The sequence below is a fragment of the Rhineura floridana genome, chromosome 1 (assembly GCF_030035675.1).
Source record: "Rhineura floridana isolate rRhiFlo1 chromosome 1, rRhiFlo1.hap2, whole genome shotgun sequence".
Classification (NCBI taxonomy): Eukaryota; Metazoa; Chordata; class Lepidosauria; order Squamata; family Rhineuridae; genus Rhineura; species Rhineura floridana.
In genome coordinates, this window is record NC_084480.1 from 170,374,004 (window position 1) to 170,389,723 (window position 15,720).

At 40.3% G+C, this 15,720-nt stretch overlaps 1 protein-coding gene across 1 annotated transcript in view; it reads right to left on the minus strand.

Annotated features, from left to right (window-relative positions):
- PACS2 (phosphofurin acidic cluster sorting protein 2) overlaps positions 1-15,720 on the minus strand; it is a 219,935-nt gene that overhangs the window by 145,911 nt on the left and 58,304 nt on the right. Inside the window, 2 exon segments of the mRNA XM_061585566.1 lie at positions 7,829-7,909; positions 14,075-14,148. Coding sequence (XP_061441550.1) covers positions 7,829-7,909; positions 14,075-14,148 — 155 coding nt within the window.

The window sequence follows — 15,720 nt, forward strand, 5'->3', positions numbered from 1 at the left end:
GCTAGATTCATGGTTAAGCTCCAATGTTTTTATTCTCTGTACAAGCAAGTTTCTCTCTCTTTCTGCTTATTGATGTACAAAGATATAGCTAAGCACTTGCTCCTCAAAACAGAATTAAAAGCATCCCACACTATTTCCCCTGGGATTAGCAAAATATTATTTGATTTCTATTTCTAAGTAGTCATATATTACTATGTTCAAAAGTATGGATCGATTTAATATCCATTTAAATGGATTATCATTAGGTCCAAATACAGGCTTTTAAGGAGCGGCATAGTAGCTCAGTGGTAGAGTTTGTGCTTTGCATGCAGAAGGTTCCAAGTTCAATCCCCAGCATCTCCAGACAGCCTGAGAAAAAACTACTGGCTGAAACCCTGGACAGCTGCTGCAAGTCAGCGTCAATACCCTGAGCTAGATAAACTGATGGTCTGACTTGGTATAAGGCAATTTCCTAGATTCCTATGCCTCCTATGTTCCAATTGCTTCCTTTACCATCATGCTTCTTTTTCAGAAAGTTACATGCTACCCTGGCGCAATTTCTGCATCATGTTGTTGCAGAAGTAAAGAAGTTATAATTAAGTCAAAGCTAAATCTCTCCCCCTTCAATCCATAGTTTCACTCCAAATACACTGGAACACCTAACCTGAGTCTAACTATGTAGAGTTCCTTTTACAAAAATATATCTCCCCTTAGTCTCCCAAAAACTTCTGTCTTGATATAAAAGGAACAATTTTAAACAACAACACCCAACTTGCTTTGCCAGGGACTAGATGGCAAACCAACTAGATTTTAGTAGAGGTTTTGACCAGAATTTTGTTGAGTTTCTTGAAGGAGGAAATAATTGGCCTCGCTGTCAGAAAGACACTGGTTATTATATTCCATTTTGCCAGATGACCAAGCCTTTGACAGTTTAAAATAAGAATATAACATTCACCATAACAAAATTCTAAGTATGCTGCTTCTAGTATCAGACTCCGTGCCCACTATATTACATCAAATAATTACTCTAAGGTTTTATAATATCATTCTGAAAAGAAAACACAGTATTGATATACATAATGACATCACATCCCTCCCTAAAATTTCCTATGGTCTGCACCTCTTCCCCAACTATCATAATACAACAACCCTGCACACTGCCCTCTACTATGGATGCATGAACATACTCCAGTAAGTCGGCAAATACATAGTGACCACTCCCCTCCTGTGGTCTCACCCTATGATGATCTTTGCAGCAGACAGCTATTTTTCAATACATTCAAAAACGGCCTGGCATAACTTTCCTAACACATCAGGATCTACCATATCATCTATCCTGTGGTATCCTCAAGATGTGGATCTCACTGTGGCTGTCCTTTGGATGGCAAGTGAACTTCCTTGAATCATTGTCTTTTTACATTCTTCCCTGAAATTGTCTCTGACTTCATTCCATAGTTCTTCTGGTTCTTTGTGGCATCCCCATTTCTTTTAAAGCATTCCATAGCTTTTCATGATCTACACAATCAAAGGCTTTGCTGTAATCTATATCTCCTCCTTAATGTTTCTGCAGGTATGTTCTAACATACTGTGATAAATGCATCTTGGTAAGAGAAGGAGCCTCTAGCTCTAGCTTCTTTCATTTTTGTAAGGAAGTGTATAAATCTCACAATGGTATCCCTTGGGCATCTTCTTAGTGGCCCTACACTGTGAGCACATTCCACACAGATGACATTTTCCATCTCCAAGGCCTGTGCCAGCTGATATAAAAGACTCCAAGTTGCCCTCTTCCAATTTCTCTATAACATCTTGAAAGCACAAATTATTTCTTATAGACAATTTTTCAAGGTCCTTGACCTTTCTTCTTGATGTTTTTGCCGCCACTTAATCTACTCTTGCACAGTAAGACCTAAGTCTATAGTGATATCAACTGTGGAGTATGTGCTTTCAAGCTTGGCATCATTTTAAAAAAAAACAACTGCTGATGCAGAGGTGCTACGGTCTACTGTTAACTGCACAGTTAATTGTTGTGGGCTAGCCATAAATTTATCCAGGAAGATCTCCTTAAATGCTATCTCTTCTTCCTCTACAATTCTCACAGCTGTCATTTTGTTTGCCTCCAATAGCTCTTCCCCTGATGAAGGTTGGGACAGGGTAAACTTCCAAGCTTTTACTCCACTCAACAATCCCATAACCACTACAGTGTATGCTCCTGTCCTCTCATTTTTAGAAGCCTTTAAAGAGCCCCAGAAAGGACCTCTGTCCTAAGCATCCACCATTCCCAGATTATATCTCTCTCCCAATAATTCGTTTTTCATAATTTATCAAATCTCCACAAAGATCAAACTTTCTCCACTGTAGCTGAAGGAAACTTTGGATGTATAAATAGTGGAATATGGGACTTGGAGTTCTGTTGTCAAAGTACTTAGGTCTTCATGTGCAATAATGAGAAGGGCAACCAAAATGGTGATAGGTCTGGTACCCAAGTTGTAGAAGAAATGATAGAAAGAGCTAGGTATGTTTAATCTGGTGGAGAGAAGATTAAGGGAAGACATAGCTGTCTTCTAAATGATAGCCCTCAGAGATCTAAAGATGGAGCAGATTTGTTCCCTATTGCTTCATAGGGCAGGACTAGAACTAATAAATGGAAATTGCAATAAAACAGTTTTTGACAAAAGATTAGGAGAAACATCCTAATAAATAAGAGCTGTTCAGCAGTGAAACGCTACAGTGAATGCAACTCTATAACACAATATTTCAGCACCATGGCAATGCAAACACATATATTCAGGGTAGAAAATACATATACCAAATTGCCATTTGACTAATGAAAATTCACATAAACAAATCAGGGCCAGTGTCACACGGTCCTGATAAACAGAGCCACTCAGTAATTGAATGGCAGCATGCTGCACTAGCTGTAGTTTCCAGGCCACCTTCAAGGGCTGCCTCACTAAGAACGTGTTACAGTAATTTGTTAGATTCAATACGTGGATCACTGTGGCAAGAACTGCCACAGCTGGTGAACCAACCAAAGCTGGTAAAGTGTGCCCCTAGCTACTGAGGCCACCCATGCTTCCAGTGATAATGATAAATCAAGGCACAACCCCATGCGATGAACCTCCTCTTGCAAGACAATTGCAATCCCTTCTAGAGCACATATTCTGTCCATTTCTGGACCTGGGAACCACCTACCTGTCATGAACCTGTATATGTTCATGAGTTATTAAAAATCTCATAAGTAATATCTTGGCTCAAGCAAGGGACTCTGGGAGTTTTCCCCGTTAGGAAAGACAGACCTCTGACAAAATAACACATTAAGTTTCGCTTTCCAGCTGAAGACGGTTGGGGAGAAGCCTCAACAAGCAGCACCTGGCTATCTGTGCTGATTAGCAAGTGCCTGGCACTCAAGGTCAGTCTTGGCCTGTGAAGTTTGAAACACAGTTGGGAGGGGGGCCTGGAAGGCGCGCAAAAGTGAGAAACATCTAGAAAGAGGTTACATCAGCCAATGTCTGATTGGTCAATTAATCTTGGACCGTTAGGATTCTTTTCCTTTAAGTATAGGGCTGGAAACCCATAGCCTTTGTTCCCTGAAGTTCCCTGGAGTTGACCTAAAGGGTTCCTGGTTCCCTCACGAAGGTTCTGAGAAAGTTCCTTCGGTGTGTTGCCTATGGGAGGTAACCTATGCAGGGTTCCATTGCTTTGTCTTTGATGCCAACCTCTCTTAGGAGAGAAGCCACTTCAACCATCTACCTCATGTTGTAAGTATTAGGTTAGAAAGGTTGTTATTTTCATGTTGTGTATCTGAACTCTTTTATGTGACCTAAGCCCCTGTTTTGGGTATAAGGTCTTAAAGGATTACTTGCTGCTATATTTTGATGTGCACTTATCTATTTTTAATAAAGCTACTTCTATTTAACCTGGTGTGTTCATTGAGAGAAAGGGTGGTTCTGAATTCAGCACCTTGACCATCTCAGTCACGTAACTACCAAGGAGGGAAAAAGAAGTTAAAAGCTTAATCCTATTTTGTGGGGTTTACCAGAGGTTTCCTGACAAGGAGTATAAGTTTGGCTCTTGTCTTTTTGGACCTTGGTTTACCAATTGTCTGGGCTCAGAAATCCCCTAGCTCTGAGTGGACCAGTAACAGGGGTGGTGGCAGCCTACCTTCTACCTTGCAGGGTTGGTGTTGGATTGCACAGCCTTGGCAAGGGTGAATTGGTATTTTTGATTCCAGATCCATTTCCCTAAGGGTGGGGATTGGGTCTGACGCATGGTCCTTACGCCTTGACGGCTGGGATCCATGACACTACCCACAGAGTATCTTGTCAGGATTCAGCTTTGTATGTCCCAAGTATTCATAAAGTATTAATGATATAATTGATTCCTAAGAACAATTTTTGCTTTTTTTTCTTTATCTGTGTAACTAAAGGAATTTTACATAAGCTTTGTTTGATATGTCTCCTTGTTTGTTTACCACCATCTCATGGCCAATTTGAAACCCAGTGAGGTTTGGCAGCATTGTAATAAAGCAGAAGAGTTACAATGCCACAGCCTCTATATTCCCAATATCTTTGGCCAATTTTAAAATCCACTCTTGAGTTTTTTTGTATGTGAAATAAATGTGTTGAATTTATTCTGCCACTCCTTTAGTGTTTTATGGTGTTAAAATTTGTGTATTAGAATGTTTTGTTTTACAAAACACTCATATCTTTACCTGTATTAATTCTACCCAAAAAGGTAAGCTTTATAGTGGGAAAAAAGTGGTAAGACAACAATTGCAGGGAAAGGGAGAGAACCTCCAGGTGCACGTGAAATATGTTAATGAGCCCAACACAGTTCTTCTGCAGGGGAACTTTTGATCAACCAATTTCATCCTTTTCACACACTGTTACAACTTAATTCCTTTAAGTAGAGCAAAGCTTGAAATCCAATGCTGTCAAATGCACTAGTGAAATTTGTCCAAACAATTTCCTACACTTGTATATCTAGATTAATGCCAGACATTTGTACACTGGGTCATTCTGAGAACAGACACTTGAAATCAAGGTTAAGCTAGTAATGACTATCTTAAGCCCATTGACTTCAAAGCGTTCACTGTCAGTATGGCATAGCCAGATACAACGTAGCCAGTTACCATCATTAATTTTCTACCGAGATTTAATTATGTGTCTTAATGAAACTTCCAATTATTAGTTTGTATGTTTAATGTTTGTTAACTATACATCATTTGCATAAAAATGGTTTTAAGCAGGTGATAATTGTGGCAAAATTTATTTCACCTAGGGGAAGCCTAAACAGCTCCTATATTGGATAGCGGCAAAAATGGAAGGCCATTTCAAAGACCACCTCTTCCTATTTGAACTGACCTGGACCCTGTGTTCTTCATCTGAGTCCCCTCTCTGTGTGCCACCTCTGAGGGAGGCATGGCGGGTGGCCACACGAGAATGGGTCTTCTCACTGGTGGCTCCCTGCTTATGGAATGCTCTCCCCAGGGAGGCACACCTGGCACCATCACTATTTCTAGGCGCCAGGCAAAACCTTCCGTTCTACCTAGGCTTTTGACCCTTAATTTGAAGAGCTTCAGGTATTGGTGGCCTCTTTTAATGTGACACGTTTTGCAAGACCTGTCTTATCTGTACTGATGTGTTTTTAGGGTTCTTTTTCCATATTGGTTTTTTAGTGTTTTATTGTTATTGAAAGTCGCTTTGGGTTGCATTTGTGAGGAAAGTGTTTAATTAAAAATAATAATTTCACTAATGAAGTAGCAGCAAATTTAACTCTTGCTTTTATTATTATTAACTGAATTTGTTTCCTGCCCTGTGGCAGCAACCACCTTCATTCTTTTTGCTTTACTTTATTTTGCTTCCACAGCACATCTTACCTCACAGTGGCCTGGGCAATTTTCTTTCCCCCAGAACACCCAGATGCAGCATCTTTCTAGGGTACTGGGGGGGGGAAGAATGATGACCACCAAAGCATGTACAAATAGAAAGGAGTGTTTTCCCCCATTTGACTGAGTACAATGTTCTTTTTTAAAAAAAACAAATACAACATGTAGATTTAATTTTTTTTAAATAATTCAGCTACTTGAACTTATGGTGCTTTGCAAATATAAAGGTATAAAGTGGAAACAAAAACCCTTGTAATTGTTGTAATTGTTTTAGCCCAGTGCAACTCCCACAAAAAGGTTCTTTGGGCCATAGTAAAATTGAGAAAGAAATATTAGGGAAGTAATCCAGGGAGCTGGAAATTCCATAGTCTTATAGTGGAAATTAAATGAAAAGAAGCATTTAACTGGGATTGTCACTTGCTTGCTTTCTGATGATGGCAATGAGAGTATCAGTCTTTTTTCAGTAGTTAAAAAATAAGTTAGGGAAAAAGGAAAATCCTACTTACAGAGCAATTTTGGATTTTGACCTGTCTGAAATTCTTCTCATAGAACTGAACATTTATAGCCCATTTTACTATATAACTATTCCTTGAATTTTTGGTTGCTTTATAGAGAGGACCATTTATTAGACCCAGAAGTACCCTTCCATGAATGGAAGGACTCCTTCCATGAATGGAAGAGGCTTGGATGCAGTGGAAGTGGTGGAGACAATTTTTGCTGATTCCCTGTTCACCCTGCAGCACCCCAGGCCAACTCTAACACTTTTTGGGGAAGGTCCCCTGACTCTCAAAAGCAGATGAGAGGGCACAGAGAGTTAGCAGAAGAAGGGGGAGTCAAGATCCAAGAGTGCCCTATTCTGCGAACAGAACGTCATTCATGAAACTCTGGATCCAACCCCCAGAAAATGTGTTGAGCACCTCTGATCGCTGAAATGTCTTCACCTCTGGTGTTGCTCCTGTACATCTGTGTCTAGGAGTGTTTTTACCAACTTCATCTTACACAGATTTCAGAAGTGAGCTACCGCTAAGCTTAGAAGTGTTTGTTTGGAATACTGAAAACTCCTTCAGAATGTGTCCCTATAGGCAGCAAATGTGTGTTTACACTTTGTTATTCCTTTGCCCTTTGGAAGAAGGGAGCTGTTATCAGACTCATGACTAAGAAAATTTCCAAATGGGTTGACGTGTTAGTCTTTTTGCAACAAAAGCAAAGTCTTGTGAATCCTTAAAGACTAACAGATTTATTGTGTCATCAGCTTTTGTGGACTATAGTCCACCTCATCAGATGCCTGAAGTGTGAAGCTGAGTACAGGTATATGCTTAAGAAAGCACCTCTTCACCAGAGAGAAGGACCCTTTAGTTGGTTGGGCTTTCTCCTTCCAGTATATCATGTGACTAATCTGGTCTGGCCCTCCATAGCCCTAACTGCTATAGTAGATTAATTACATGACCTAAGTCTCAAGCTCAAAACAATGCATGGCATTTGCTTATAAGCCACTCTCAGTATCTGACTAGGAGATAACACATAGCCATGAAGTATACCAATTGATCTTGGGCCAATCACTCCCTCCCTGCCTAACCTTCCTCAAGGAGACAGCGAGGATAAAATGAGAGGTGGTGAAGCTTTTATGCCTTGAAGATTAGAATAAAAATGCAACCTCAGTCAATCAAATCAATGGTTTCTTCCACTTACAGTAGTTTCCTGCTATGCATTAATCTAGCCCCTGAGACAATTTAACCACTTCAGTCACTTTTAGCCACTTTATTACTTGTACACTACTTTCCCATATGCATTACACTCAAAGCAATTAACAAAGCATGACAAAATCCAAATATAAATACAATTGGTATAACTGATTGTTTTGTATTTCTCCAAAGAGTGTGCCATATCCATTTTACTCTTTCAAACTGTACAAACTTTCCGTCCAAATCCTCATTAATGTTAGTAAAATTAATTTCCACCAACCCTGGTTATGGATGTTGTTCTTACTATCGATCTCCACTGCTTCTTTGGCTTTCCCAGCTCATACTCATCATCATCCAAATCCTGAAAAGAAAGAAAAACTATTATCATTTCATCTGCAAAGGTTAAATGAAGAAAATAGCTGTGCCACCTACTTCAAGGCAGATGGAATGCATTGCAGACATTTTTTTAAAATTAAAATGTATATATACACATAAAATGCCATACATTGCTTCAATTAGTGCAGAATGTGGCTACCCAACTGTTTGCAGATTCAAGGCAAAGAGATCATGTAACACCAGTTCTTTTACAAGTACAATGGCTGCCTGTACATTTTCTGAGCCTTATAAACCTCTTTATGGCTTAGGACCCCAATATCTTCTGAATATTGATACAAACCTACCCAGACCATTAGATCTCCAGGTCCCTGCTTTGAGGGAGAATAGGAGGAGGATGATAAGGGAGAGAGCCTTTTCAGTTGTGGCTCTATCTATAGAACACCCGATGCGCTCACTGACATCTTTTTGGTGTCAAGTAAAAATTTACCCATTTGATGGACTAGGATGATAATGGTTTTGCTGTTAGTTTGCTGCCAAAGCTTCCTGTGGCTGTTACTTTTTTTTTTTTTACAGTGTATGTGTTTTTGCATGATGTGTTAATATTAGAATGTATTTATGCTTTTAAACAGGTTGTAAGCCACTAGAGACCTCTGTGTAACAATCAATTAACGTCTAATAAATAATAAACACATTCAATATATACGTCTCAAAACAAGGGCATTTCTATATTATTTGTCCTGGTTAATAGAATATTGCCCATAAGCAATCTTACTAGCAAAGAAACAGTATCAACAGTTACCAAAACAAAAAAACATTGGGTTGGATCCAGGCTAAATTATTTAAACTTGGGTCCCACTGAAATCAATGGGACAAGTATAATCAGTTGAACCAGATCCCATTCATAAAATGGTACTCAACAATTGGTGAAAAACAGCAAAAGAGGAAGCAAACTGCACTTCACGAACCAAGAGATTCCATAATCTGGGTGCAGCCACTAAAAAGGCCCCCCTTCTCTTCCCATTCAAATATCCTTCCACTCTACATGGGACACAGAGTAGGGCTTTGCCTTCCGATCTTATGGTGTGGGCAGTATGATATGGGAGGAGGCAGTCCCTAAGGCATCCTGAACCTAAGCCATTTAGGGCTTTAAAAGATAACCACAAACACTTTGATTTATACCCAGAAGCTAATTAATAGCCAGTGAAGCTGGTGCAGAATTGGTGTAACAAGATTCCATGGTCAAGTGTCCACCAACATCTTTGCAGCTACATTTTAGATCAATTTAAACTTCTAAAGAAACATTAAAGGTGGCTTCATGTACAGTGCATTGCAATAATACCAAATTGCTCATAATGGTAAAAAACAAAAAGGGACTAGGAGAAGCTCCAAAGGGACGTTTTCAAACTGGGTGAAAACAGCAAATGCAATTTGCTGTAAGAAGTATAAAGTGATGCACACAGGAGTTAAAAAAATAACAACCCTAAATTCAGATATATGCTAACAAGAGTTTGATCTGTGACTGACCAGGGAAGAGACCTTGGGCTCTTATTGGATAGCTCAATGAAGAAGTTGACCCACTGTGTGGCAGCCCTGAAAGGGATGAATTCCATGTTAGGGATCATTAGGAAAAGGATTGAAAATAAAAACTGCCATTATCAAAATCTGCAACTGCACTTGGATTATTGTATATTGTTGATGGTTGCTGCACCTCAAAAAGAACATTGCAGAATTTAAAAAGGTTCAGAAAGGGCAACCAAAACGATCAAGTGGCTGGCCAAAAAGCTCCTATGAGGAAATGTTACAACATTTGGGATTTTTTAAACTATGTTTGGTGCAGAGATAGTGGATAGGGAGTTTTTCTCCCATTCTCATCTTAATGGAACCCAAGGCCATCCAATGAAACTGAATGATGGAAGATTCAGGATAGACAAAGGGAAGGACTTCTACACACACCACATAGTTAACAATGGAATTTGTTACCAGAAGATGTAGTGATGGCCACCAACTTGGATGTATAAAGCTATCAATGGCTACTAAGCTTTGATGGTTATGTACAATCTCCAGTGTCAGGGGCAGTATGCCTCTGAATACCAATTGCTGCAGAGCAGAAGTGGGGGGAGTGCCAATGCACTCATGTCCTTCTTGCAGGTATCTCATAAGCATTTAGTTGACCACTGTGAAAACAGGATTCTAGACAGGTCTGCTCTAGCAGGGCTCTTCTTCTGTTCTTATCCTTTGTTGAGTTCATGCAATCACTTGGGTTGGCCTTTCACAGTCCAATCCACTTTCTATATCACATGTTTTGTTTCTGTTATTTGGGCTGATAGTTAATCACTTGCATGTTGTTTCCTTGCCTCTCATGGCTTATTAAAACTGGCAGGAAGAGATGAGAAAATGATTTATGTCTCATAGAATTATAGAATAGTAGAGTTGGAAGGGCCCTATAAGGCCATCAAGTCCAACCCCCTGCTCAATGCAGGAATCCAAATCAAAGCATTCCCAACAGATGGCTGTCCAGCTGCCTCTTGAATGCCTCCAGCGTCGAAGAGCCCACTACCTCTCTAGGTAATTGGTTCCATTGTCGTATGGCTCTAACAGTTAGGAAGTTTTTCCTGATGTCCAGCCGAATCTGGCTTCCTCCAACTTGAGCCCATTATTCTGTATCCTGCGCAGTGGGACAATCGAGAAGAGATCCTGGCCCTCCTCTGTGTGACAACTTTTCATGTACTTGAAGAGTGCTATCATATCTTCCCTCACTCTTCTCTTCTCAAGGCTAAACATGCCCAGTTCTTTCAGTTTCTCCTCATAGGGCTTTGTTTCCAGTCCCCTGATCATCCTTGTTGCCCTCCTCTGAACCTGTTCCAGTTGGTCTGAATCCTTCTTGAAGCGCGGAGACCAGAACTGGATGCAGTATTCAAGATGAGGCCTAACCAGTGCTGAATAGAGGGGAACTAGTACTTCACGCGATTTGGAAACCATACTTCTGTTAATGCAACCTAATATAGCATTTGCATTTTTTGCAGCCACATCGCACTGTTGGCTCATATTCAGCTTGTGATCAACAACAATTCCAAGATCCTTCTCGCATGTCGTATTGCTGAGCCAAGTATCCCCCATCTTATAACTGTGCATTTGGTTTCTTTTTCCTAAGTGTAGAACTTTGCATTTATCTCTGTTGAATTTCATTCTGTTGTTTTCAGCCCAATGCTCCAGTTTATCAAGGTCTCTTTGAATTTTTTTCCTGTCTTCCAGGGTATTAGCTGAGCCCCCCCAATTTCGTATCATCTGCAGATTTGATAAGCATGTTCTGTACCTCCTCATCCAAGTCATTAATAAAAATGTTGAAGAGCACTGGGCCCAGGACCGAGCCCTGTGGTACCCCACTCGTTACTTCTGCCCAGTTTGAGAAGAAAACAATGACAAGCCCTCTTTGAGTACAATTCTGGATCCAACTGTGGATCCAGCCCACGTTCATCTAGCTTGCTAATCAGAACATCATGGAGCACTTTGTCAAAAGCTTTATTTTGAGGAAATCATTTATGTCTCACTATGGAAGGAGATGGTCCTGGGCCACCTAAAAGGGGTAGCCACTACTGGGAAAAACATGATTTGGTTGGGCAGACAATTGCTACTCATGGCCTCATTGTAACAACCAAATGTTAACCTGTGAAGATCCCACAATTCCCTGCTACACAACCATCTTGAATTCAGGTTTTAATGACAAAAACAACATATCATAGGAGGGTGTTTTATGGATTGTGCTTTGGGGGGAAAGTATGCAAACCGGTTGTGTTCCTTTCTTGCTACTCCATTGTTCTTGTTTTCTTTTGTGAAATTAATTAATCCTCTTAGGTGGCAAGAGGTATCCTTGCTTCTTTTCAGTGCCAGGTAAAACATCTTTTTATTTGGTCAGGCTTTGTGCTATATTTATTTTATGCTGGTTTTCAAACTGCCTCCTGCAATTTGTTATTTGGATGTTACTGTATTTTTATGTTATTATATTTTTAAAAGCATTTTTATCACGCATTTCCTTAAAAAGAGCCAAAGATTTTTACAGTCAATAAAACATAAGAACAAAACAATACATATAGAAAAACTAAACATAAGCTACAAAAATTAAGAATTGCAGGATAAAAATAGAAAGTGCAAATTAAAACAATTTTCAACACAGTTAAAATCACAAGATCCAAAAGCCTTCTTGAAAAGGAAAGCTTTCATTGTACAGCAAAATTCATTACTGTGTGTGCAAGCTGAGTCTAGGTGCAGCTACTAAAAATACTTTCTTCCCTGGCTCCAACCAGACAAACTTCGGGGGTTGCTGGGACACAAAGGGCTTCAGCTGAAGAGGAGTAAATGGAGCTGTGTATGGGAGAACGAGGTCTGTCAGATATCCTGGCACCAAGCCGTAACGGCCTTCATTGGTTCTAACCAGCACTTTGAATTGGAGTCACGTTTCCAGCAGATGACTCAAGTTAAAAAGTGGGTCTGCCACATTCTTGATCAACTGCAGCTCAACTGAAACTTTTCAAAGGTAGGTCCATATAGGACACATTGCAGTAGTCCAGACAAGATGCAACTAAGGCATGTACTACTATGGCCACATCGGCAGTCTCCAGGAACAGGCAAAGCTGCCACACCAGCTTCAACTGGGCAAAGGTGCAAACAGCAATAGCTATCAAGCAGAGCATCCAGAGTCAAGCCAAGCACCCCTAAAATACGAAGCTGTGTTTCTAAGGGGAATTCAACCCCAACCAATACAGGTTGAAATTCTAACCTCAGATCAGCAGTTCTACTGCCCACAAGCATCTCTCTCTTGTCTGGACTGAGATCCGGACTGAATTCAGTTTGCCAATATCCAGTCCACTACTACCTCTAGGCAGTAATTTGGAACCTAACAGCCTTTTTGGTTTGTGATGGAAATGAGTGGTATAACTGAGTGTCATTCACATACTGATGACACCACAAGCCAAAATCCCCAAGTGACCTCCAAGTGGTTTCATGTAGATCAGAGTAACCAATGTAGTTTTGGACTACAGATGTTGTTGGACTACAACTCCCATCAGCCTCAGTCAGCATGTAAACAACTCCAGATGTTATCAACACCACCTTGACAGCACCACATTGGTCTCCCCTGATGTAGATAGTAACCAGCATGGGAGACAAGATGCAACACTGAGGGACACCTTAGGTCATTGACCAGAGTACTGAACATGAGTCCTCCAGCACTACCTTCTGAGACTGTCCTTCTATGGAGGACTGGATCTACTGTAACACCACGTTCCCCAAGTTCCACCTGGCTAGATGTCAGGTGATACAGGGGATATCATTGTTTATAGTATTGAAAGACAATGAGAGATAGAGCAGAACCAACAGGAATGTATTACCCCTTAGTTCTGGGTCATTCACCAACAGAGTTTCCATTCAAAAACTTGGCCTGACACCAATTTGAAATGAATCTAGATAATCAATCTCATCCAGAAACACCTGGAGCTGAAAAGCCACCATGCACTCAAGCATCTTGCAGGAATGGAATGTGTGGGACCAGCTGGTAAGTATTCACTACAGTGGGATGGACAGAGAGTTTTCAACAGAGATCTAACTACTGTCACTTTTAAACTTGCCTGGACCAAACCTTCCTACAAGGAGGAATCACAACTCCCATCACCCACTCGATTTCTGTTAGCTTGAATAAGCCAGGGTTCAGAACAACTCTGTTGGACAACTGCGAGCAGACACAATGCAGCAGAAAAAAGTAAAAATAATTTGTCTTCATCATCCCAATGGAGTATGCTCTAAGCTGAGTTCAAGGCCATGCCACAAGTCTTCTTCACTCTTGCTCCAGTTGTCATCACTACCATTTCATCACTGCTAACTCTTCACTTTCAGCCAATAAGCAGTATCAACCACCTATTAAAGAAGTTGACTAGGGCTTTGACAGGACAGCCAGCAATAAAGGTGACTAGAAAAATCCCCCAACGTGATCAGAAAGCCATTTGGATCCATAATCTTTTGAGAAGAACTGTCCTAATAAGTTCTTTGATGTAAGCTGCTCTGAGAGCCTGTAAAGTGGCTAAATGTTTTAAATAAAATCAATGAATAAAATAATTTATCCACTCCCTTGTATTTATGATGTTATGATAATTACAAAGGATTTATCTGCATAGTAATGCACAGGATATTTATACAGTACCTGTCCCTGAACAGCATCGTCACTTGCTTCTTGTTCTGAAGAGAAGCTTTCATATTCCTCTTCTGAATAGTTGTCTATAAGAAGACAAACACAGAAGCAATTGGATTATGCTTTTACTAAAAAAAACAACCCTGTACATTGGTTTCAAAGCAAATAGGAACAAAGCCACAATGTCACTGCAATTCACTTTACATCTTTAAATCTTCTGTAACATCTAAGTGGCAATCAGAACTGTAAACATCTCTGTTGAACCACAAAATACAGTAGTAGGGCTTCTCAATAGTTCTTGCAATGGAGGAAAAGTTTGTACTTTTATTACAACATCAAAAACACAGACACTTTTAAATGAAGTGTTTCCCTAAGTCCCTTTTAAATCATATTCAGAGTACAGTAGTATGGCAATCATATTAAAAATGTTTGCAGCTACCTACATTCCAAGGAGCAATATTAGCTGTGGGCAACAGGATCTTAGTAATTTGAACAACTAAGGAACACATAGTCACAGTGTTGCAGAGTAAAAGTATGTGCTTAAATGTCAGCAGAGATGTTTCAAATCTTAGATCAGAATCCCACAAGGCAAAAAATTCAGAAGTACATACAGCTTTCCAAGATATTCATAGCTTTTAGTGAAATATTTAGCTGAAGAGGCTTTATTAACATATGAAATGAATTGGTTTCATCTTTCTGTGAAGAAAGCTGACTGCACAATACCATTGGCCACATGTATCTGTGGTGTTAATTTGCTGATCAAAACCAGTTTTCATAATCATTGGTACCACTGATTTATAGTCAATTAAGTTGGTTTCCAGCTGTTAGCTAATTCCATTCTAGATGCCTGAAGCAAGAAAGTCACAAGGGCTATGTATGCAACGCTCTCCAAGTCACCTTCAAAAATATTCAACAAAGCTAATTAGGTGCCACAGGTAATGCAAAATCCTATTGACTGTTCCCATCACTTTCTCACCATGTTATAAGGACTACCACAAGTAGCAGCAAGTTTCTACTTCCTTATGTTTCTACTTCTCCAGTACTTAGGAGACTTTTTTTATTTCATGCAGCCAGTGCAGGGTAGTGGTTGGACTAGGACCTGGAAGACCAGAGTTCAAATCCCCACTCAGGCCATGAAGCTTACTGGCTGACTTTGGGCCAGTCACTGTCTCAGCCAAATCTATCTCACAGGGTTGCTGTGGGTATAAAATGAAGAGGAGGAGAGTCATGTACATCCAATGGTGGCTGGTGCCCATTGAGACTGTTAGGGCAGAAAGCAAAGAACCCAAACAGTAGGTGGAACCAGAGCCAATGACAGGCAGAGCCAAATAATTCTAGTTGAGCCAGTGCAGTAGAGTGTTGGATTGGGACCCAGGAGACTAGGGTTGAAATCCCTGCTCGGCCATGAAGCTCACTGGTGACCTTGGGCCAATCACTCTCTCTCAACCTAACCTACCTCACAGGGTTGTTATGAGGATATAATTGGGAGGGGGAGAACCATGGTGGTATGCCACCTTGAGCTCTTTAGAGGGAAGGTGAGGTATAAATGTCATAAAATATAAATGAATACTGGCTGGGGCTGATGGGAGGAGTTGTAATCCAAAGGTTTAAGAAAACGATGCCTCATTTATGTAAACCTGTATCTCATTCTACTCTGG